The 22,466-nt window shown below is 39.5% G+C and overlaps 2 protein-coding genes across 5 annotated transcripts; one reads left to right on the top strand and one right to left on the bottom strand.

Annotated features, from left to right (window-relative positions):
• Positions 1–748: 748 nt before the first annotated feature.
• Positions 749–19,038, top strand: loxl3b (lysyl oxidase-like 3b). Of its 4 annotated transcripts, XM_026310716.2 has the most exons (17): positions 749–1,099; positions 3,009–3,353; positions 3,652–3,815; positions 5,043–5,260; positions 6,663–6,728; positions 8,428–8,484; positions 9,513–9,720; positions 10,142–10,322; positions 12,710–12,864; positions 13,720–13,890; positions 15,103–15,258; positions 16,258–16,417; positions 16,578–16,821; positions 17,277–17,392; positions 17,579–17,715; positions 17,817–17,928; positions 18,055–19,038. In XM_026310716.2, exons 2-17 carry the CDS (start codon positions 3,017–3,019, stop codon positions 18,126–18,128), a joined length of 2,556 nt encoding a protein of 851 aa, XP_026166501.1. In that variant the 5' UTR covers positions 749–1,099; positions 3,009–3,016; the 3' UTR covers positions 18,129–19,038. The 4 variants fall into 4 exon arrangements, with proteins under 4 accessions (XP_026166501.1, XP_026166481.1, XP_026166473.1 ...); XM_026310696.2 differs by lacking the exons at positions 8,428–8,484; positions 13,720–13,890; XM_026310688.2 differs by lacking the exons at positions 8,428–8,484; positions 15,103–15,258 and having other exon boundaries at positions 750–1,099.
• A 588-nt stretch (positions 19,039–19,626) lies between these two features.
• mrps26 (mitochondrial ribosomal protein S26) lies at positions 19,627–21,933 on the bottom strand. Its single transcript, XM_026310742.1, has 4 exons — positions 21,588–21,933; positions 21,000–21,146; positions 20,466–20,589; positions 19,627–20,375 (listed from the first exon to the last, which is right to left on the bottom strand). Exons 1-4 carry the CDS (start codon positions 21,806–21,808, stop codon positions 20,244–20,246), a joined length of 624 nt encoding a protein of 207 aa, XP_026166527.1. The 5' UTR covers positions 21,809–21,933; the 3' UTR covers positions 19,627–20,243.
• Between the last annotated feature and the right edge of the window lie 533 nt (positions 21,934–22,466).

Below are 22,466 nucleotides of genomic sequence, written 5' to 3' on the forward strand. Positions count from 1 at the left end.
AACCAGTCTAAATTTAGCTGGTTTATTTAAAATCTAGCTAATCGAACTGTCGTTGTAAGCTAACACACCTTTGCATTTTCATTAGCGTTAGCTTCACTGTGGTAAGCCGTTAGCTGAGCTAGGTTAACGCTAACGTTTAGTTTCCATTGTTCTTATTTTTGCCAGCTAGTGAGACCTGGAAAAAGGTTGGTAATATTGAACTATATTAATTAAGAAATTATATTATCATTAAACCTAACTTTGAGCTAACGGGTTAGCTAACTAACGTTATAACGATCATACCAGCTAAAGTAAGTTAGCATTAGCTAAACAGGTTGTGATGGCACAAATTGCGTCCGTTAGATATTTAGCTAGCTAGTCTACTGTAAACGCAGCACATCTTTATTTTTAGTCGAATAATCTTAAAAAATATATCGCTAATCAAAACTTCTGAAAAGACTAACTAACTATGTCACCAAACGCACGAAATATATTTGCTGATAATTTTTCCTGAATCATGATTAATTGACTAATATTTTCAGGTCTAATCTAAATAGGGTGGTGGCGCCATGTTGGTAACGTTAACAGATGTCAAAATAGAGCATAATTAAAAAAAAAAAAAACTTTAGCAGGAGCAAGACAGCAGAAATTCTTAATCAGGTCATGCAGTCTTCTGTAGCACTGGTTGTAAATTTGCTGTCAAGTTGTGTGCTTCGCCAGGCACGTAGGCTGCGTGCGCAATAAATGCAGCTCACGGTTTTTGGTCCCATGCAAGAGAGGACAGCCTGTTGCGGAGTCATCCATGAAAGAGTTAGTGTCTTTCCAAGGAATAAATCCAGCCCACTTGAGTCCAGCAGCCGCCTCCTCCTCCTCCTCCGCAGTGAAGGCTGTACAGCTGGCAATTTACAGACAATAACGCCGAAGGAGTAATTGGCTGTTAGGTGGACCACTGTCCCGCAAATTGGAACCGTGTATTTTAGGGGACATGGATTAGCTGCGATATTTATTAATGTTTGGGCTTATGGGGTTCACTTTATGAGCTTTTGGATCGCCAAGATTTAAGACCCAACTCCCCCTCTCCACTGAAATCGTTGTAACTTCTTCATACTGGAGACATAAGGTAACACAGATGATCTCTTGCTAATCTGACTTTTTCCCTACAGAAATGAAGAGAAAGGCAGGATGGAGTCATTGTTGAGCTGCAAAACGTTTTCAGTGTAATTCAACACTAAAATTTCATAATCTGCATGGCCAAACATGTTAGATATAATAATTGGATAATGGTTAAAACACTCATACTTTATTTTATTTCAGTAGATACTCGAGGCAAGATTGTGCTATAAATTTATACAAAGGCAAACAATATGTACTTATATATACACTCATATATACTAACATAATATTCAGACAGGTAAAACTTTAAGCAATTTTAGGATGTACAACTTTAAAAAATGTGAGGAATGTGGCAGTGAGGGAAGGCAAATAGTCTGAAGTGTATCTATGGAAATCCCTTAGGGTACATGGCTTGGTTTGGTGTGCTGGTCTGGATTATAAGAACCACCTACTAAGATTTGTTAAATTGCTGCCACACTAATAAAGCCTCTTTTATAAAGGGTAAGTAAATTGTAAATTGCACATCTGGGCCCTTTTTACAATAACAGTTAGGTAACCAGAAAGCCAACAAATCCCAAATTAAACTTTCTCAGTATTTCCATCACCCATTAGACTAATGTGTTTAATTTGAAGTGGCTTTAGTTGATCTTTTCATTGTTTCAGCTCATTGTTCCTCTGAGCTCAGCAACATGCTGTTGTCTGTTTTATTGTCTACAAAACAATACTTCTTGTAGTGATGAGCAAACAAATTAAGAGATGTGTGTGTGTGTGTGTGTGTGTGTGTGTATGCGCGCGTGTGTGTGCGTGCACGCACGTGCGTGCACTGGTGTGATGGTGCTGCAGTATAGGACAAAGTGATTGAATAGTTCTATTTGTGGAGGCGCAGAGCTGTGTTGATCTGGGCAACCTCTGGTTGATGTATAGTAACACACATGAGTACATTGGTACAATGACTGGCTGCTATTAGTGCAGGGAGAGAAAGAGAAACACTTAAATGTGTTTGTGAGACAGAGGGTTAATGTGAATTAGGGATTCACAGATAATGTATTACAAACACAGTTAATAGGGGAGCTTCTCATCCTGTAAATAAACATCCAAGTGTATTTCCCAAAATGATGGAATGTTCCTTTAAGATGAGTTTGAGTTGAGAGTTTTTGTCCCTGTCCCTGGAGAGACCCCCTGCTGACTAAAGCTTAGTGAGAACATATGTATCCTTCCATACACTGTAAAATTGGACTCAAACGAAGCAGTCAGTCATAGACATGTTTTGGAACGGTTACTTTAAGTTTGTGGTTTCTGTGCAAACACATCACACCCCTGTATTTATGTCTCTAGAGAATAAACCTTCCACCCATCCACTCACTAAAAGCTGTCATCAATAGCAGGTCTATGTTAGCATTCATTACTTACCACAGCTATACAGGACGTTTAAGAAGGGCAGTTAACATGGGGGAAAGGTGGCTTGTCATGTTGAGAAATATGAAATTAATATTTAGCCAAAGGTAAAAGTTAGAAATAAAACTCAACATGAGCTTAGAAACCGCAAAATGTGATAAAAATATTGTAAAATGCAACTGTTTCCTAAATATAAACATTCATGTACATGTGGCCTGATCCTTTGGCCACTGGGCACACTTTAAATGTTCCCTTGTTTTCGTTTCTCACAGCAGAGACTATACTAGCCAGGTGGTTTGAATCAAACTGCTGGAGCAACTCTACGCTCTTGCATAAATTCTACTTCCATATGCTGAGCATAGTTTCATTTCTACTGTGTAAGCCCTCTTAGCTTTAGTTACAGCTATTTATACATTACATATAGCAGAATATTTTGTATATGTGACTGGAGAGAACCCACTTTAACAGGTGTCTTGTGCCCTTATGCGTTTGCCTTCTCTTTTCCTTTTCTTCATATGCAGCTGAAGTAATGGAACAGTCCAGACGCAGGCGACAGTTAGCATACAGCCTTTTGTTTGGGTTGTGGTTACCTTCCTGTTTGACCCAGACCACACCATCAAACACAGGCATGACGACACCCAAACCATCGGCATCCCCCCAGCCACAAATAGAACGGCTAAGGGTCAGACTGGCTGGATTCCCCCGAAAACACAACGAGGGCCGGATAGAGCTTTTCCACAAGGGAGAGTGGGGAACCATCTGTGATGATGACTTCTCAATAAGTAACGCTAACGTGCTCTGCCGCCAACTGGGTTTTGTCTCAGCCACAGGATGGACCCACAGTGCTAAATATGGCAAGGGCCAAGGTAAGAATATACACAACTAGTTTCAGTTTCTACTTTAATACTGTCTGTGATTTGCCATGTGATTATTTAAGGTTTTCAAATTTATGTTATAATAAATAAGTTAATTCGTAAAAACTTGAGACTGTTTATGAAGAATATACAGGTACATTAAGACTAAATACAACTGTGGATGAGCTTTTGGTTCCCAGAGTACCAGCTTAACAAGGAACCAAGTGTGACCAGTCCAGACCTAGACTAGTTCCTTTCCACAGGTCAGGGAGTTGGCTGAAGCCACACTGACAGTTTGCTGCCTGCACAGGGAAAATCTGGCTGGACAACGTGCTGTGTAATGGAGGTGAGAAAAGCATTGAATTTTGCAAGTCTCGTGGTTGGGGCAACAGTGACTGCACTCATGATGAGGATGCTGGAGTTGTGTGCAAAGACGAGAGGATTCCAGGCTTTGTGGACTCGAATGTTATTGACGTAAGTAATCACAAAAGATTTCAAGAGATAGCAACTTTGTTGTGATATTACTGAACAGTGAACTCCCTGTCCCTGGCCCCTCATTTCCAATTACACCTGTATACTACACAAAAATGCTCCTGTAGTCAGCTAATGTGAAACAATGAACCCCCCAAATGGCAAAAACATGTTGTAGTCTGATGCCAGTGCGTTTTAGTGGCATGGTTTTGCACTTTGCATTGTATCCAGCAATCCATCTTGAGTTCTGTGTTAATCTAATTCTAAACACTATTGTTTCTTGTCATAAAAACTCCTGACAAGTATGCTAAATATAAAGGATGCACATATACTCATATTGAATCAGTAGACAAGCAGTAGACATATGTTTATTCTGTAACATTTCTGGTACTTGGAAGAGTTTGACTCAAGTGGTGTGTTTGTGTTCATGTACTCCCACAAAGGAATGGTTGCTGAATGCCAAGCAGAGTGCTCTTAAAAAAGATCACGTGTGTTCAGGAAACCTTCTGATTTAAACCCGAGGGAAATTTTCAGTCTTGCTCTAACTAAGCAGTTTCCAGCTGATTGTTATTTTCCTCTGTCCTCTCTGATGTCTATTTGTATAACCAGCTGGTCTAAGGTGAACAAGGTTAGGCTGGGGATTCGTCTCAGTCCACTGGAAACACCCTGAATAAATAAATGATTGGATAATGAAAGTGAGAGAGTGAACATTCAGATGCAAAACTATTCTTCTTCTTGCAGCATTTGAATGCAAGTGAGGCTCTATCAAACGTGCAGTCCAGACTTCAATCTGTGACCACAGCTGTTTTTTTTCCCCCAAGTAAACCGCAGTGGAAGTGACTCATTGCAAAACTGGCAATCAGAGATAGTCACATTTACCACTTAAGAGCTATTTGTGAGAGGATTAGACCTAAAATTGCATTCTGTAATGGCTATGACATACTGTAGCCTGTTTCTCTCATTCTGAGTCTTAAAGAGAAGTGCATGTGACCATACAGTATGTCAGCATGCACGTGTCAGTGTGAATGTAAGGAAAATAACCCTTATTATTTTCTGAAAATAAAGTCTGTTTTTTTTTTTTTGTTGAAACAGTTTTTGATTTCACATCATCAGACGTCAGAGTGTACGATGAACATACTTTATATAAAGGCCATTTCCTTATTATAGATAAATCCAATTCATTACTTCTTTCACAAAGACATTTAATGTTACATTTTACTCTCTAACCAGGCCCATGTAGATGAAAACAAAATTGAGGAGGTACGACTCCGGCCTGTGATCGCCATGGCCAAAAAGAGGCTGCCCATCACGGAGGGTGTGGTGGAGGTGAGATATAAAGATGGATGGGCGCAGATATGTGACCTGGGATGGACGACAAAAAACACCCATGTAGTCTGTGGTATGCTGGGATTCCCACATGAGAGGAAAGTCAACAGGAACTTCTACAAGTAAGTGAATTACCTGACCATTAAAGCCTCATTCTGCTGTGAGTTTGTTAAACCTTCATCTTACAGCTTTTTACACAGATGGCAAAGACAGATGTGAACTTCAGGACACCTAAGATGAATGGCATGCTCATGTTGAGATGTTTGTTTCAGCTTGTTTGACATTCCCATGGTTTTAGTCTGTAAAGAGATAACACTTTAGCCAAACCACAAACAGGATGAGAAGACTGTGTAGATTTTCTCTACCATCAGCTAGCATTAAAACAAAGCACCCATGACAAATCAAAAGTGTTTGGATGACCCTCTAATTCCTGTGTCCTGTTCCTTATTATTGCTGTTGTTTTTTCTTTGATAGATGGAACAGCAGCATTTTTTGTGTCCCTGCTAGTCACGTATTTCATGTCCTAACCTTCTGTTAAGTACTATGCAGCGGAAGTGGAAAAACAGTTAAGCACTGACTGCAGTAATGGAACAGTACAAGTCATTGTGTGTTTTTATCCCATGTGTTTTCACATCTGCACCATGTGTTGGTTCAGAAAAAAATGTGAGATATCTGCATTTCAATATCAGTATTTAAATATGAAAAAAAACAAACAGTAGAGCTGAAACAATCAGCTGACAAATCTTATTTTTGTTTATCCGTAACAAATAAGATTTATAATGTACAATATTGCTTATGTCGTTTAGGAAAAACCTGCAAATATTAGCTAGTTCCATCTTCTCATATTTTCTTTATTGTCGGGGGTTCATCATTTTAAATTAAGAATCTTTGACCTCATCATGAATCGATGATCAAAAAATCAGAAACTGTACTGGGTAATTGGAGGCAAAAGTTTTCTAGTTTTCTTTGCAAATTACAAGAAGATGGAATCTAACTTAAACAGACCATCCTGTGGTATGAGATGATTGTAATTTCCTTGGGCCCTCAGACCTCCCCTTTCTTTTCACAGTTTGTCCTTACAGTGCGACAGAACACAGTCCTGACTGTGTTCCAGTTGAAGGCATTTTATTCATTCCCTGCAGATGGTTCCCAGTAGTGTATATGTTTTCTTTCAAGTGTTTGTGAAGGCTGATGCTCAGGGGAATGGCCCAGGGTTGTGGTTGGTCACATAATGCACAGACTGGTGTAAAGCCAACTGGTTCACTACAAAGCACCAGTACTGCAGCTGCTGAATGAGACTCAAATGAAAGACACAGAGCTGAATTCTGACTGGCTGGAATAGTTCTGTAATTGTGATCCATTTATAACCTAATATACTGGAGACCTGTGGAATGTCAAAAGATGTTACTCACCACTGACCCTCAAGCACCTTAAAGAAATTTGTATATGCAGCCTGTTTAAGTATGTGTGTTCATGCAGTCTTTCCCTGGTATGTGATGGAATCTGGCTGTCTCACTGTTGCAGACGTCTGAAAAAGAGAGCAGCTGAGAAGGTCTCCAAGCCAAAGGTTAAGGTTTCAGCTGGTGGAAGGTACACAGTTACTGAAAAACCCACCGTCTGCACTCTGTTTACTGTAGTTTTGACAGTGGGTTTCCTGTAGGAAACTATCTAGCTCCTGAGCCTAGCTAGTTGATCCTTACCTTCTCTCTAATATCACACTATTAGAATTTGCAGCATGTGAATGTGTAGATTTGAATTTTATCTAGCAACCTCACGATTGACTTGTGTGGTCGGTTGATTTTCTGTTAATTCTATTTCTACTGACATGGCACAGATTGTACAGACTGACACCTGATCAAGGCCGTTATTTCTGAAAAACTTTGAACTTATTTATCTACTTCACAAGCCATTACAGATTTGTTAATTAACTACATAAACAGGCATTTTTCTTGGGAAATTTCTTTTCCCCTCAAAATAAATGATCGTAATTGGGTGTTTACTGTCATTTAGGTGGTTTTTGAGGCCCTTTTTGATGGGATGATGTTGTCAGTATGTGCTTTGTCAGTGTCCCCGTAGTCTTGTTAATCTAATGCAACAGCTGTAACATCACACTCCTCATTATGGCATGCTTTTTGCAGAAAGTCAGTATCTATTCATCTTTTGTTCTTCAACTGAAAACAGGTCTTAGTCTCAAAGAGAACAAACCTGTGTCTGGTCGAATCTGCTAATAATTCACAGCCTTTGTTTTGCCAGTTCAGAGTGCCAGATGGGTGGAGTTTGCCACGTTGGATAGTGAGTGTCAGGAAGTCAGTTCTTTCCACACTTTAGTTTTGTATTACACTACAGTATATGTGGTTGGTAAATTCAATCCAAAAGGATGTGAAGCTAATTATTATAGTGAACATTCTCACATTTCTTAGATTGTTTTTCTAAGATTTATCTTGAAATTTTGTCTTATTTTCTACTAGAATTATTTGTCCTAGTACTGAGAAAGTTGCAGAACCCAGCAGCATAGACTGTATATTGTCCTAGTACTATCATGCCTTAATTATCACGCTAAACAATATTGTATCATAAATTAAACACCTTCCTCTATAGTTTATTTACATCCCATGCAAACAAAAGCAATGCCATAAATCAGATAAAATCAAAGTGGTAATGTAAAGGTTCACATTGTCACAACAGAAAAAACTACAATAAAAACAATAGATTGTACTAACAAACATGTTAATGATCATGCTTTGTCATACATAATACATTATATGCCCAAACGTATATGGACACCCAAACACAACAGTTTATCCTAAAGGGGTTAGTTGGGGTTAAGTTCAGGAATCCATGTAGACCAGTCAGGTTCTTCCACATCAGTTTTTATGGACCTGGTTTCGCACACAGGAAACATCCTCTTGTTATTTAGAAATAATGCTATAGCATTATGATTTCCCTAAACTGGAATTAAGATACTTCCACTATATACAACTCCAGACCAAATGTTTGCAAAGTGTAGTAAAGTGGGTGTCCACATACTTTTGAGCTTGTGCTGATGAAATGTGGCAAAATAACTGATATCAGTGTTGTACATGATGTAAGTCTTTGTCACATTTGTGCTTAACCTCTATTTAAGATGGATGTGTTGCATTTAACAGGTGTGTTCCATGTCACACATCCTTTTAGAAAAAAAGTCTTTTAACATTAATGTGCATCAAGTAACCATTGTTATCATGGTTTTTCACTTTGTCACCCATTATGTTCTCCTAACTGTCCAGTCTAACCCATGTTTACCTTGCAGGCAGACATCCAAAGCTAAAGCTAGCTCTAAGTCTAAACAGAGCAGCCCTGGCAAAAGGTAATCTGAGGATAAACAGTGGGTAAATTCAAGCTGTCTGCAAAGACCTACATACAAGCTGCTTCCACAAACCCCACAAACAACTAACATTGAAATATGATATTTAAAAAATGATAAGTCACAGGAATTAGCAAAAAAATGTTGGCTGTTCCCAAGAATAAAAAAGGCTATTTCTCTAATCCTCATCCTTCCCCTCCGCCTACTCTGCACATGTGGCTGGTTCGGATGAACCTCCATGATTTTCAGAACAAGTTAAATCCTGAAAAAGTTGTTTAAAGTACTAAAGTACTAATATAATGGATGTGTAGAGTCGTCTTTGAAATACTGTAGGTATATGGGTTTAGTGTGCAATCACATAGAGCACTTTGCTATAAAAATGTTCTTCAGGTTTTCGGTGATGAGCTTATTTGCAGCCTGGTGGAGATTCTTATGTCTGTACATTGTTTGAGACTGAACAGGGAGAAACAACCTGCTAGACTCTGTCCAAGGGTAAAACTCTACTTACCCATTAAAGTCAATACTAGCTTAGAGTAATTAATGAGACATAAATTGATTGATTAGTCAGCTTTAGAGATGCTGGTAAGCATTTTTACATTTTTGAAAGGAGTCAGTCTAGCAGGTTCCCAATTTATCCAGTGTTTGTGTTAAGTTACGTTATGGAAATCAGGCTCTTAACTGTGAATTTTCCTTTGTCCAGCATGCTTTTATAATTTACAACATAAGTTTGCCTCTGAATTACATTTTTTTTAATTAGCGATGATCAGTGGGTGTTGAAGATTGTGTAACCTTGTTTTTATTTATTAATTCATTCTTTCTTTAGATTATTGGTTCCCTCAGCACAGTCAATGTATTCTGTAAATGCAACTAATGTACTTTTTTGGTCATTAATAAATATTTAGTCACTTGAAGTACATTGTCAGGCCTTGCACCTTTTCACCATGTGACAAAATATATAATTATAATGAATGCATTAATTTATTCAGTATTGAATTTATCACAGACCTTACCTCTGTCTCTGCTTTGTCCAGGTTGTATTTGGAGCGACAGAAGAGCAACTTCCACATCCACTCTGTGGCATGCACAGGTACAGAGGTCCATCTGGCAGCCTGCCCCCTGGAGTTCAGCAAGCCGAACGCCACATCGTCCTGCGGGGGTGGAATGGCGGCTGTCGTCAGCTGCATGCCAGGACCACTGTTCATCCACAACAGTGGCTTGAAAAAGAAATTTCAAATTTCGGTAAAGCAGTCTTTATCTTAAAGGGCAGCTCAGTTTTTGTTTTTTTACAGCAGATATTTTCACTTGCCGTAGTAAGGAAAGCATAGATGTATCTAAGAACATTAAAAACAGCCCTATTATATTCATGTGTGCCACTAACACAGTGTGACAGCCTTTATATTTTCTGCTGACATACCGAAAAAGCCAAATGCATGGTCTTTTCTGATGTTGACAACAAACAGCAACTAGATGTCTACACTTTTTTTTTAACACCTTTCCTATTTGTTGTTGATATGAGTCACCCTGAGCCAATAATTTTCGCTGGCGTCATATTTGACAGTATGATTTATGGGATTTCGGTTCCATCCTGCCCACTGCTACTGTGCACAGTCTGGATTTTTTTTCCCTGTAAATTTAGCTTATATGTCTGTTTGTCATCTAGAGCAACGTGAGGCTGAAGGGTGGTGCCAGGGTCGGCGAGGGTCGGGTGGAGGTGCTGAAAAACAATGAGTGGGGAACAGTGTGTGATGACCGCTGGAACCTGCAGTCAGCCAGCGTCGTCTGCAGAGAGCTCGGCTTCGGCAGCGCCAAAGAGGCTCTCACCGGAGCCCGTATGGGACAAGGTTAGAAATAATGACTGTCAGAAAATCATACAATGATAAAAATATATTAGTTTGTGTCAGCCAAAACAGAAGTTAAGAAGAAAATAAAGGTAAGTACATGATGCAAGTAAGTCTGTACAAACTAAGGACCAAATTGAAATGCTGATCAGGATTTACCCAGCACAACTTGCCCAGGCTTTGCATTAATTAAATCTCTAAAAAATTCATAGGTTTTTTACTTTCTGTGGTTCAGGGCAGGGAACCTTATTGGTCAGCTTCAGACAGAATGCCAATGAAAAAATATAAGCAGAGCAGTCAGTCCCCTGTCTGAAAGGAGGCCAACACTTTGGAATATTCTGCCCAAGTATGATTTGGCATGCCTTGTGAAATGGTCTCATTATATCCACCTCCAGAAGGAGCATTCCACTTTTGTACAAGTATTTCAAGGTTCACCCTGCAATTATAGATACCCTTCCAATTTAACTCTCAGAAACTGGAAATATGGTGCCCAAAGGTTTAACTCAGCCAGTGATGTTATTTCTGCATCCTGAGAAATATTTGTAAGTAAATTTTGTCTTAATCAGATTTTATACACTTTAATACAAATAAAAAGACATGAATGAACATGCCAAAGTAAACTGGATGTTTAGATTTTCAATATTTGTAGCCTAGTTGACTAATACTAATTGTGTTAATACTGCAGATCCCCTAGCTTCAAAATCTGTTACACATAGTTACTGTTAATGAGGATAGCCCAACCACCTGTCCCCGGAGCCAGGATTTGTTTCTAAGAGTACTTCAGTCTTCAGCTGTCATCCTGCACCCCAGAAAACTGAGAATCTGCTTTCAAGTGTTCATTCACAGATTCCTCATTTGAAGCTTAAATTGTATGTATCCTACTGAAGTTACTAGACTAGTAGGCAAATCTTAGTGTGTCATTACTATATATAAATGTCATTTGAGAAAACGTTTTTCACTGCATTCCTGACAACAATTCTCCCATAGTTGGTCCCATAGTCTTCAGTTCTTCTGATTCATTAAGTAGCTCTTGATTCCAGTATGTGTATTTCCAAGTGTATCAGGCATTTTTAGAACAGAAAACCATCTATGTGATTCCAACTAGGCTATGGACCATTTCATGTGAAAATAAAGCAAGCAACTCCAGAACCACATGGCCTACAGCTGAGTGATGGCCACTGACAAAAGTTACATTTACTGATCATTTTATAGTGATGAATGGAATAGATGATTTGACTCTATACCAATCTTTTTAATATATTTAGGTATAACTTTCAGAATTTCAAACAGAACCCCTCTTTCATGGTGTCGCTAGTCTTTTCTTCATACACACACTTTAAGCATATTAATTTCCTTAGCGGGTTGGAAACTCCTGCTGAAAAGATAATCTGACTTGAAATTCCTCACTGAAGGCTGAAAGTAGCCACAGCAAGAAAGCTGAATGAAGCAGTTTGTGTGTGGTGTTTGAGAAAGGGAGTATGTCCCCTTGTATCTAATTATGTCTGTATTGATTCTTAAATTTCTGACAGTTTTTTCTTTTTGTTACTTGAATTTGAGGTAACAATTGTTTCACCTGTGAATCCTCTAATTAGAAACCACTTCTGCACCTGATGATTTAGTGTATAGCACTTTATGAAGCCTGAGGAATGTCACTGAAAATGAAACATTGCTGTGAATAATTGTTCTCTGTGTTGTGCTGTGTCGCTGTGTCACTTAGAATAACAGTGCCAGCTAATAAGAATATATTTTTGTATATGTGTTACTCATTATCCTCAAGATCCTGGAGGTGTACGTTGTATGTGTGTGTAAACTATCCTGAAATTCCATCAAAGGAGAAACAACTAGTCTTTTTGAAGGGACATCCTCAGAAATGCTGGGAGGGGATGTCTGCTCTTGTGTGTGCATTATGGTTTCAACCACAGAGGAAGTTGGCCGAGGAGATTCATCACAAAATCTCTTTGAGGGAGCAGCATAGATGCTCTGTGCTCCGAGAGGCATTTACATGAATCAGGAAAAAAGACATTCCTGAACATCAGTGAAGTCTGAAATGAGCACTACTGAAGGAATGCCTTGCACAGAAATTGCATAATACAGTCACCTCATAGTGCTATGACTTTGAGTGATGTAGTAAAAATTTTAGAGCAGAAATGTAACGGAGGGTATCACTGACAGAACATGCATGTTCAGCTAACATGCCTCACTTTAAACTGTGAACTGGGCATTAGCTTCACAAGGTATTGAATATGTAGTTTGAGGGACATGTAGGATTAAATTCAACAACAAAAAAAAAAGAAAATCTTCTTAATTTGCTTGATGAGGGTCTGACTGACAAACAGAATTTAATAGAAGTACCTCTTTAACTACTAGCTACTGTCTGTGTGCCTCTCTAGGGATGGGTCCAATTTACATGAATGAAGTGAAGTGCCTCGGTCAAGAGAAGTCCATCTGGAACTGCCCCTTTAGAAATATCACATCAGAGGACTGTAAGCACATGGAGGATGCTGCTGTTCGCTGCAACGTGCCCTACATGGGACTCGAGAACTCGGTCAGACCTGAACTTCCTTACTAAAATGTTTTATTTTAAAACTACTGTGCTGTGAAGTTGGCAGAATTGATTCTGCTCTTCTTATTCTATTTATTGCATCAACCAGTACATGAAACTACGTAGACTACTTGGTTGACTAATTGGGCTGAAATACATTAAGTACATCAGATTTCTTTTTGCTTTTATCTGTTTTGTATAGATATAGGATATGAACAATGATTTGTTTTATACCATGTTTATTGTCTTCTCTATTAATTTATCTATTTGGTCATTTAACTGTCTTTTCCCTAACATTTGAGATTTGGAGCTAATACCCTAACACAATCTCTCATTTATACTCAACCAACACTTCTTCACTGCTGTCTCTAAAACATTTCATGTTGGCTTTTCCATACCTTAAAGTTTGTATTAATTTAGTTTAATTGCTTGAAATAAGCTCAGACCAAATTTTATTGTTTGACAAATACGAAAGATTTCTTTTATTTTTCTGCTAAACAGTACTTTGGTCTGTAATTTTTTGTGACAACAGTGAGTTCCCCTTAACTTATTTCTGGTTGTGCACTTTTCTATTTACCAAAATGTAGTCTTCCATTTGTCCTGTAGATACACACAGAGGGTAAATGGGATCAAAACTTCAGATAATGTTCACTTTCATCTAATCAGTTTATAGATGTTTAAACCAACAGTAACTTAAATGATCTATTCAATAGTTGATTTGTGAAAGCTTTTTCATGATCTAAACCACATGAACTGAGAAATCTGACACCAAAAGAAAACAGCTGAAGTTTTTATCCAGCCCAGCTGTTGTGTATCTATGTTCTGCTGTGTGGTTGCTAATCCCTCGGCCTCACATAGATCCGAATCACAGGAGGACGGACCCGATATGAGGGTCGTATGGAGGTGCTGAGGTCAGACTCTAATGGGACGCAGAGCTGGGGTCTAATCTGTGGAGAGAACTGGGGCACCAACGAGGCCATGGTGGCCTGTAGGCAGCTGGGCTTGGGCTACGCTAACCAGGGTCTGCAAGTAGGTTATTAACACCACAGAGGACAACCTGCTATGGCAGAGCAGAGCTGCTTTGACCACCAGCTTGTCTCTTGGGATATTTCATATATGCAAATGTAATATACTGTTATAAACACTCAGTGGCCATTTAGTGCTGCATAATGAAAGATTTATTTTAGTATTTTTGAGTTTGTTTGTTTTTTTTTTTTTTAGTATTTTTGAGTCAAATCAAAAATGTTTAAAGTATTTTCAAAAATTAAGTTTATTTTGCTTTGTTCTAATGAGGCAGCATGCTTTACACTTCCTTGATTTACTACAAGTATTTTTACCCTTTTTGATTATTCCGTCTGGAAAATAAGCCATGTCTAAACTGCTGACCCCTAATAATACTGTAGGTTACTGCCTTAGTTTGGACATCAGTTATGAGCAGTTCAACCACTTGTTGTTGAAGTGGTGTTCATGTGGGCTGATCTCTAAAGAATAAGATAAAGTCACGCTCATGTCATTGATCAGTCTTGTCATCCTCAGGACAGCAGCTTGGTACATTGAATGCACTTAAAAGCTCCAGGTGGATTTCTCTTTCTAAAATGCTGGATGCAGACTCTCTGGCAGCAGCAACAGAAGTGTGTTTGCTGTGTTGCAATCATGAGTCTGGCTCACGTCTGAACAGCTCAGACATCCAGAGGAATGAGCAGTATGTGCAAATGGAAGAGTCTATGTTCTAAAGTGGCCACTGACTGTACAGTTGTTTTTTTTTTCATATTCTACTCATATATGTTCAAATATATTCCATTTTCAGCAATTAGTCACATGGAGGCTAATATGGTGAAGTTTTACTAATTTACACTAATACTTGTTGCCAGTATCCATACAACATTTAAATATATTTGGTGCACGTATTTTTGGAATATAGTTGAACATGCATTAACAACAGTATATTATAATTTCCATATGGAGTAGATGTTTCTTTTCTTCATGGAAACACCAGACGCTGCTTTGGTTTGTTCCATGTGGGACCAAAGATTTACAGAACTTCAGTGTAGAAACTGAAGGTTTTTAATCAAACTCAGAAGCTACTCACCACAAAACCCAAGTAGTGACCTCATCTGGAAACCACACTAATGTTCTCCCAGTCTAAGGACTGCATATGGACATCAGTAGTTTGTCCAGACAGTTCAGTGACAGGACAGGAAGTGTGTCCCCTCACTGACTCCCAGCAGGACGTTTCTGCAGATCCGGATAGTGGGTGGCCGGAGCAGTTATGAGGGCCGGGTGGAGGTTCAGGTTGGGTCCAAGTGGGGCACAGTATGCAGCACAGGCTGGACCACAAAGGAAGCCATGGTGGTTTGCAGGCAGCTAGGGCTCGGCTACTCCATGCATGCCATCACTGTAAGTAGGACCAAAAGTACAAACGAAGAAATTTGTTCCACAGTGACATGTTTACTAAAGTTATTGTTTACAAAAGTCTCCTTACAAATAAATACAGCCAAAAAAGTAAACCTTAGAGGTAGAATAAACCTGACTGTAAATATAAAGTATTTCAGCAATCTTAAAGATAAACTTTCTGATCTTGGTAAAATGTCTAAGTTTGTATCCCAAGTTTTTTCTGATGTTTTGCCACTCAGCTGGGAACTGTGGTGAGTTTTGAAGCATTAAACTGGGAGGAAAAATGGTGATTTTGGTGTACCATTACGCACAAAGCCAAAGATGAGGAAGTGTGTTTTTAGACATCTGCAATAAATGTCAAGTTTTTCTGTCCGTCCACCAGAATCAAAGAAAAATCCATCGTAAAAGAGGCACAGAGACTAATTTCTGAACCCACACAAGAGTGTTATGTGGGTGGTTTCTGCAGTAAATCACTGATTTGAAGTACAAGAAAAAGGCAGAGGGAAAACTTAAAAAGTGCATTTTAGCAATGATGATGATGTTACAGGACTGATGATGATGACACACTATTTTCCAAAAAACACACTCTTAAAATCTTTAGTTTGAAGAGTAGCTGTCACCTTTTAAAAAAGACGACAGAAACTGCAAGCTGCAGGTCAAAGCATAATGCAGAGTAGTTGTATGTAAAATAAACTGGCTTGTGGTTTAGCTGATGTATTTGTAGTAAGTTTGTGTTTATAGTGGCTTGAAATTGAGAAGCTTTTCAGATTTTGTATGATTATTGAATCAGTCGGTATCTTAAAAAGGTCATTGTCCTCCAGTGACCATAAACTCAGCATTACACTGTGTCCTGAGAGAGCAGCCAAAAATTAGTCAGAAACATCTGTTTTTCAGAGGAGCAACATGACACTGAACTCTCTGAGCTCCATTTGGAAATGATTATTTTCTGATCAGTGCACTGTTTGTGTTTTTTTGTTTCCCTACTGCCTATCCCGACCTAAGGAAACCTGGTACTGGGACAACAGTAATGTGACTGAGATGGTGATGAGCGGTGTGAAGTGCGTGGGAAACGAGATGGCGCTGACTCAGTGCCAGCACCACAAAACAGTCAGCTGCCAGAGAGCAGCACCAAAGTTTGCAGCAGGAGTCATCTGTTCGGAGAGTGAGTTAACAGAAACTACAACTTGGACAGCCACAGCTTGGTTGCTCATAAGTCATCATTTATAGTTCAGTAGCAAGAATAATGAGGTAAACCTGCAGTTTTTCCCAATGAATCTTAATAAAACCATCAGTCCATGTCGTACTTCTGCCTCCCTGTCTAGCGGCCTCTGACCTCGTCCTGAATGCCCCTCTGGTCCAGCAGTCGGTTTACATCGAAGATCGTCCTCTGCACATGCTCTACTGTGCTGCAGAGGAGAACTGCCTGTCAAAATCTGCAGCCAAGGCCAACTGGCCCTACGGGCACCGACGCCTGCTCCGTTTCTCCTCCGAGATCCACAATATTGGCCGGGCTGACTTCAAGCCAAAGGCTGGGCGTCACTCATGGGTCTGGCACGCCTGTCATGGGTAATATTGTCTTCATTAGGAAGTTTTTCATTTTCTCTGGAAGATAGATCTGTTGAAATTAACTGCTTGACTCTGAAATTAGAAGACCAGATTTTAATGATGCAAATGTCATATGAGTTAAAGTCCATGGGACAAGAGAAGGACCCTGTTTTCCACTGCAAGGCACTTAACCTGAGTGGATAGTTTAAAAAAACAAAAAACCCAAATGTTGTTTAAATCAACAGCTTGACATTCATTCAGCATTTCTTTAAATGTATGCAAAATGAACTTTGTAAATGTGCAGATCTGTTTTATTTACATATAATTTAACAGAGTTAAAACAATTTGGGTCAATGAAGCAGAAAATAAAATTTGAATTTTATCTATAAAATTATATTTTTCTGTCTTATTGGAGCGGATGTTGCTTTACAAAAACCGACACGTCCCTTAACAACAGTATTTTCTCTATTATACAGCCACTACCACAGCATGGACATTTTCACCAACTATGATCTGCTGAATGCCAACGGTAGCAAGGTGGCAGAGGGACACAAAGCCAGTTTTTGCCTTGAGGACACAGATTGTCAAGAGGGTGAGTCTAATGCTTCAGATCAGTCAACCCACAGTGAGTGTTTTTTGTTTGTTTGGACAAGGCTAGAACCTGCCATTGTGTGAATACATACCAAAATCAAAGCCTCCGTAATTTATTGCGAAAAACGACATTTCAAGCACAACTGGCTCTTTTGATCTTACCCATCTTCTCATTGGTGCCACTCAGGTGTTTCTAAGAGATACGAGTGTGCCAACTTTGGTGATCAGGGAATCACTGTGGGCTGCTGGGATACGTACCGTCATGACATCGACTGCCAGTGGATTGACATCACGGATGTTAAACCTGGAAACTACATTTTGCAGGTGAGTATGGGCGTCTTGAAATATAGAGCCCGGAGCAAGTATTGTTTAAGTACCAAGTAACTTGACTCTAAAATGTTTGTTTCCGGTTTTCACCTCTTCAGGTTGTGCTCAATCCAAATCACGAAGTGGCTGAGAGTGACTTCACCAACAATGCTATGAAATGCAACTGCAAATATGATGGACATCGAATCTGGCTCCATAACTGCCACACTGGTAAGTAATCAAAGCAACGTAAACCACCAGTAAATGTAAAATTTGGCTTTTGTTTTATTATGAGATGAACTTTATTAATCCCCAAAGAGAAATTCAGGAGATTTTAACCGTTTTATTGTTTTTCAGGGGATGCGTTTAGTGAGGAGGCAGAGAGGAGGTTTGAGAAATACCCTGGACAGATGGATAACCAGATTTCTTAACCATCATCAGAACCAAAGTGGGTGTGGATGAATAAAAACACACCTTTTATCTTCAGGTACCAAAACAGATTCCCCCACGTATCTCTGATTATTTGTAGTCACGGAAGAAGCCGACAGTATTTTCCTCTGGTGAATGTGTTGTATGCCTTGAGTTATTATACTTGAATATTCAAGGGCTTTTTGGTGTTTTGTTTCTCAGTCTAATGTGAGCTAGTGCTATATTTTTTATCACCAAATAGGATTTTATAGTCAGTGGTGCAGTCTGTGTGCAGCATTTCTGTTTCAGGTTATGAATGAGGTGTTAATTTTCTTTTATTTTTTATAACCAGAACTATTTTAGAGCAGGTTCAGAACTACCTGAAGTTTTATTGTTTGGTGAAACATTTAAAAACTAAAACGGAAAAAGGCATGAACAGATCTGGCCCTGTGAAAGTTTTAAATGCAACCTCATGCTGGGTATTATGGGTAAAAGTTTTCTTTTCATGAGAACAAACCAAGTTCTTCCGGCAAAACACTGAACCCTTTACCTGCAGGAATCACTCTGGATTAGAGTGTTAGTTGTAAGTGAAGGTGCTTTTCACACTGATCACTTGTTTTCTGTCATCATGTTCACAGAGATGGTTTTAAATAACAAGCCTGCCTCCACAGTTACAACATGTGAATGTATTTATTGCCAGTATCAAGGTGCTCAAGAACTACACTTGTTCATTGGGATTGTTGTCAGTTTGCTTGGGAATCAGGATGAAGCTTCTGTAGGTTAGTCTGTGTGTATTTTAATAGTCTTTTAGAGTCAGGTGTTGATGTCATTGGACAAAAACAATGTACGATAAAGATCCTGAAGGTTTGCTGTATTTATGCTGATGTAATCAGACCCATGACACCAAATAAAATGGGGGGATTAATACTTGTATTTAAGAGACTTATTTGATTAGAAATTCTTGGGTCACATTGTTGAAGGTCTTAAACTTTTTGGCTCCTCAACACAAAGCAAAGTCTACTTGTGAGTTCCTGCCATCAGCTGCATGTGTCTGCAGGTCGAAGAAAAAATTTGTTTTTCCCTTATTTCTTTTAATGGCCTAAAGCTTTACAAGAAAAAAAAAAGTCTTGAAAATCATCATTTTATACAAAAACATCAGTTTTCAGAAAACTACTAATCATCCTTTTGTTGTTCAAAATATCTACACTGACCAAGTTACCTTTATTCAAATAAAAATGGAGATTCATTATTTTCTAAAGTGAATATGAGAACCTGCCGGATTTGGCCCTGACCTCTTCTCACTCTGCTGCAGGAGGCCAGTCGTCAGCCACAGGGAAGCAGCTTCAAGTGCAGGAACAAAAACAGGTTTTCTGCAGTGAAAAACTCTTTGAAATACATATAGAAATTAGAACAAACTATTAGACACATGGTGAAGCCTTCACCAGAGCTTCAGGAGGATATACATCCCAGTTTGCTCAGGGGGTAATTCAGCTTTACAACAAGAAATTCTGTAGGTAGGGATGTTGTGTTATTCTGTTTTTAATGTAAAACATTTGACTACTCATCTAAGAAATGGTGGAACATCTTTTGAATGGACAGTGAAGACGGTCTAATTCTTTATAAACTAAACAAATCTCATTTTCATCCTGTATTGTCATCATGAAGAGATTTAGATGAGTAGAAACTCCAACAAACATTTTGTACATTACATATGAGCAGACAGTAATGATCTAAAGAACGTGGAGACAGTAAATGACTCAAAAAAAAGGCAGAATTTAAAAAAGGAACATGAGAAATAAAACTGTGTGTCCTCGGGGACAAGTTGCCCCTGAGATAACAGGTCATGGTGGAAATAAGGTCTCATTCTGTCAAAAGCCAAACTGACTCCACAAACTCCGGCTTTTCTAAAGACACAGTCCCTGTCCATCAACAATAAGTACTTTAATAAATGTATGCAGAATATCTGAGGTATCTGCTGATGAATGGTTTTCATGTGTTTGTAGTTTTCAGGTTCCTCTCACACTCACAATGTAGTAATCCTTTTCCAGGGTGGATTACGCTGAAAGTCCCATTTAGACAAAATGGGCATCAGTCTTTGTTTTTGTTGAAGACAGTCATGCACAGGTTAGTCTGCTGTTTCACTGGAGCACCGTCTGTTTAACAACTCTCCCTTCTTTGTCGATGGCAAAGTTGTAATTCTTTGGATTATCCAGAGCTTCTTCAATACGTTGATCCAAGTTCTCCAGGGTGATGAAGTTCTTTGCCTCTTCCTGTAAGATGGTTAAAGTAAACAGTCAAAGCTAGACTGAGATCAGCATTTAGGATTATAACCACTGCTGCAGAAAAACAGAAAATCATACCTGCAACTCCAAAATTTCCCTCTCTTTTTCTTTGATGAACTCTTGCTCTTCTTTTTCTCGCTGAAGGGCAGCCTCGACCTTCTTGCGCTCAACCTCTTCATTTTCCTTCTGGATCCTCATCATTCTGAAAGACAGCGAAGGAAAGCACGATGAAACACTTTTTAAAAATTATACAGCTTCATAAAAAAAAACAACACAAAACCAGGAGTAATGCAGACCAATAGTCCATTCATGCTTTGCTTCATATGTTTAAATGGGACTGGGTGAACTGGGCTTTGGGTAAGTGTTGCAGAGGTTAAACTGTAAGGGAGGTGCTGCAGTAGGTGGAAGAGACAACACAATCAGCAGCTGCTCAGTGGCAGCGATGCTCAGCTCATGTGGACAATTTATGTCGGCTGCTGTAAAACCCTCAGCACGTGACTGTTACCATGTGTGTCAGTTCAGTCTGATTTGGACACACGTGCATGAAAAAAATTATTTCAGATTTAGTGCAATCAATATTTTCCAAGGATATCTTTGCCAACATGTTCTCACCTGACTGTGAGCAGGCGAAGGTTCTCCTGGTTGTTCCAGGCCATGAGGGCACGATGCTCCTCTGCCTCCTGCCTCGTCCTCTCCTCAGCCAGGGAGCCGGTCTCCTCCTCATACTTCTTCCTAAGCACCTCCTCCTTAAACTCCATACTGACAAACACAGAGCAAAGAGCCTGGTGGATTCACTCAATTAAGAATTAAGCAGAAACCATACAGCACACACCATGAAACAACCTATATGTACATCTGTTACATAAGGAAACCTAATTAATTTAAAGTGATATCCAATGGCACCGTTCTAAACAATATTTCTGAATCATTTTTAATTCTCACTGTCACCTCCTGGATCCAGGTAAGAGGCAGAAAAACCCTGGATGGCTGAGTGAATAAATTAAATATGCCACAACTTTTAAAACAGGGGTCTCAAACTCCTCCACGACCACTGTCCCTGGTCATTGCTGATTACCTGTGTCAGGTGTGCTCAGCCAATCGGAAGCTACGAGGGCAGGACAGTCCCTGGAGGAGCTTGAGACCCCTGTTTTAAGGCTTTTCAAGACCTGCAGATCCTCAGGGCCAGTGATTGAGACGTACCGAAGCGCCTTCATGATCATCTGGTACTCCGTGTATCTCTCCTTCAGGACCACCATCTCCACCGGGTCCACGGGCGGCGGCACTTTGACGCGCCCCTCTTTGGACTTGGCTACCGGGTCGGTGCGGGACTTTCTGCCCCGGACAGCCTCCACGAGCACGGCGCTCCTGGGCGCCAGGAGCCGGGCCGCCTGGACGCTCCTCCCGGTGAAAACCTGCAACATGTGTGCGTCGGAACAGGTGAGGAGTCTGCAAATGAGACGGTCAATGAAAACGCACGTTGCTGAAAACACGCTGTAACATTGACACACAAATGTTGTCGACCCTTGGTGCCCTCTGACCCACGGAAGTAATCAGCAAAGGAAGGTGCTGTATAGCAGCTGGCGCCACCTGCAGGTTAGAAATAGCGTCTGCTCCTCATGGGCGTTTTACATGAAGAGTTTTTATTGTTAATAACTTTCTAACAACTGTTCTGCAGTGTAATAACTTTATATAAAAATGTTAGCACAATCACACAAATGTGGGCAGAAATAAATTAAATTATTAGTACCTTTACTCAAGTACATATTTTAATGTTTGGTGCATCTGCTATTTGTGTGTATTTATATTCTACTGATTACTGCAGTACAATTATTGGTACTCCCTGATAAAACACCAGTTTAGCTGGTCCATACTGATGATATGTGTCACATATATTCATTATTGTATGAAAACAGTAAGGATCTGCTAGTGATTAATGTGTAACAGGTAAAATGTAGGACACATGGGGTATTTCTTCATGCAGTGGCAATCAAGTGGCTCCATTTGATTGTAAGAGAACAACAATTGCATTTTCTGCCTCATTGCTGTGATTGTTTTGTCAGCTACAGTTCCCAAAGTCAG

Source organism: Mastacembelus armatus, chromosome 22, assembly GCF_900324485.2.
Source record: "Mastacembelus armatus chromosome 22, fMasArm1.2, whole genome shotgun sequence".
In the NCBI taxonomy this organism is placed as follows: Eukaryota; Metazoa; Chordata; class Actinopteri; order Synbranchiformes; family Mastacembelidae; genus Mastacembelus; species Mastacembelus armatus.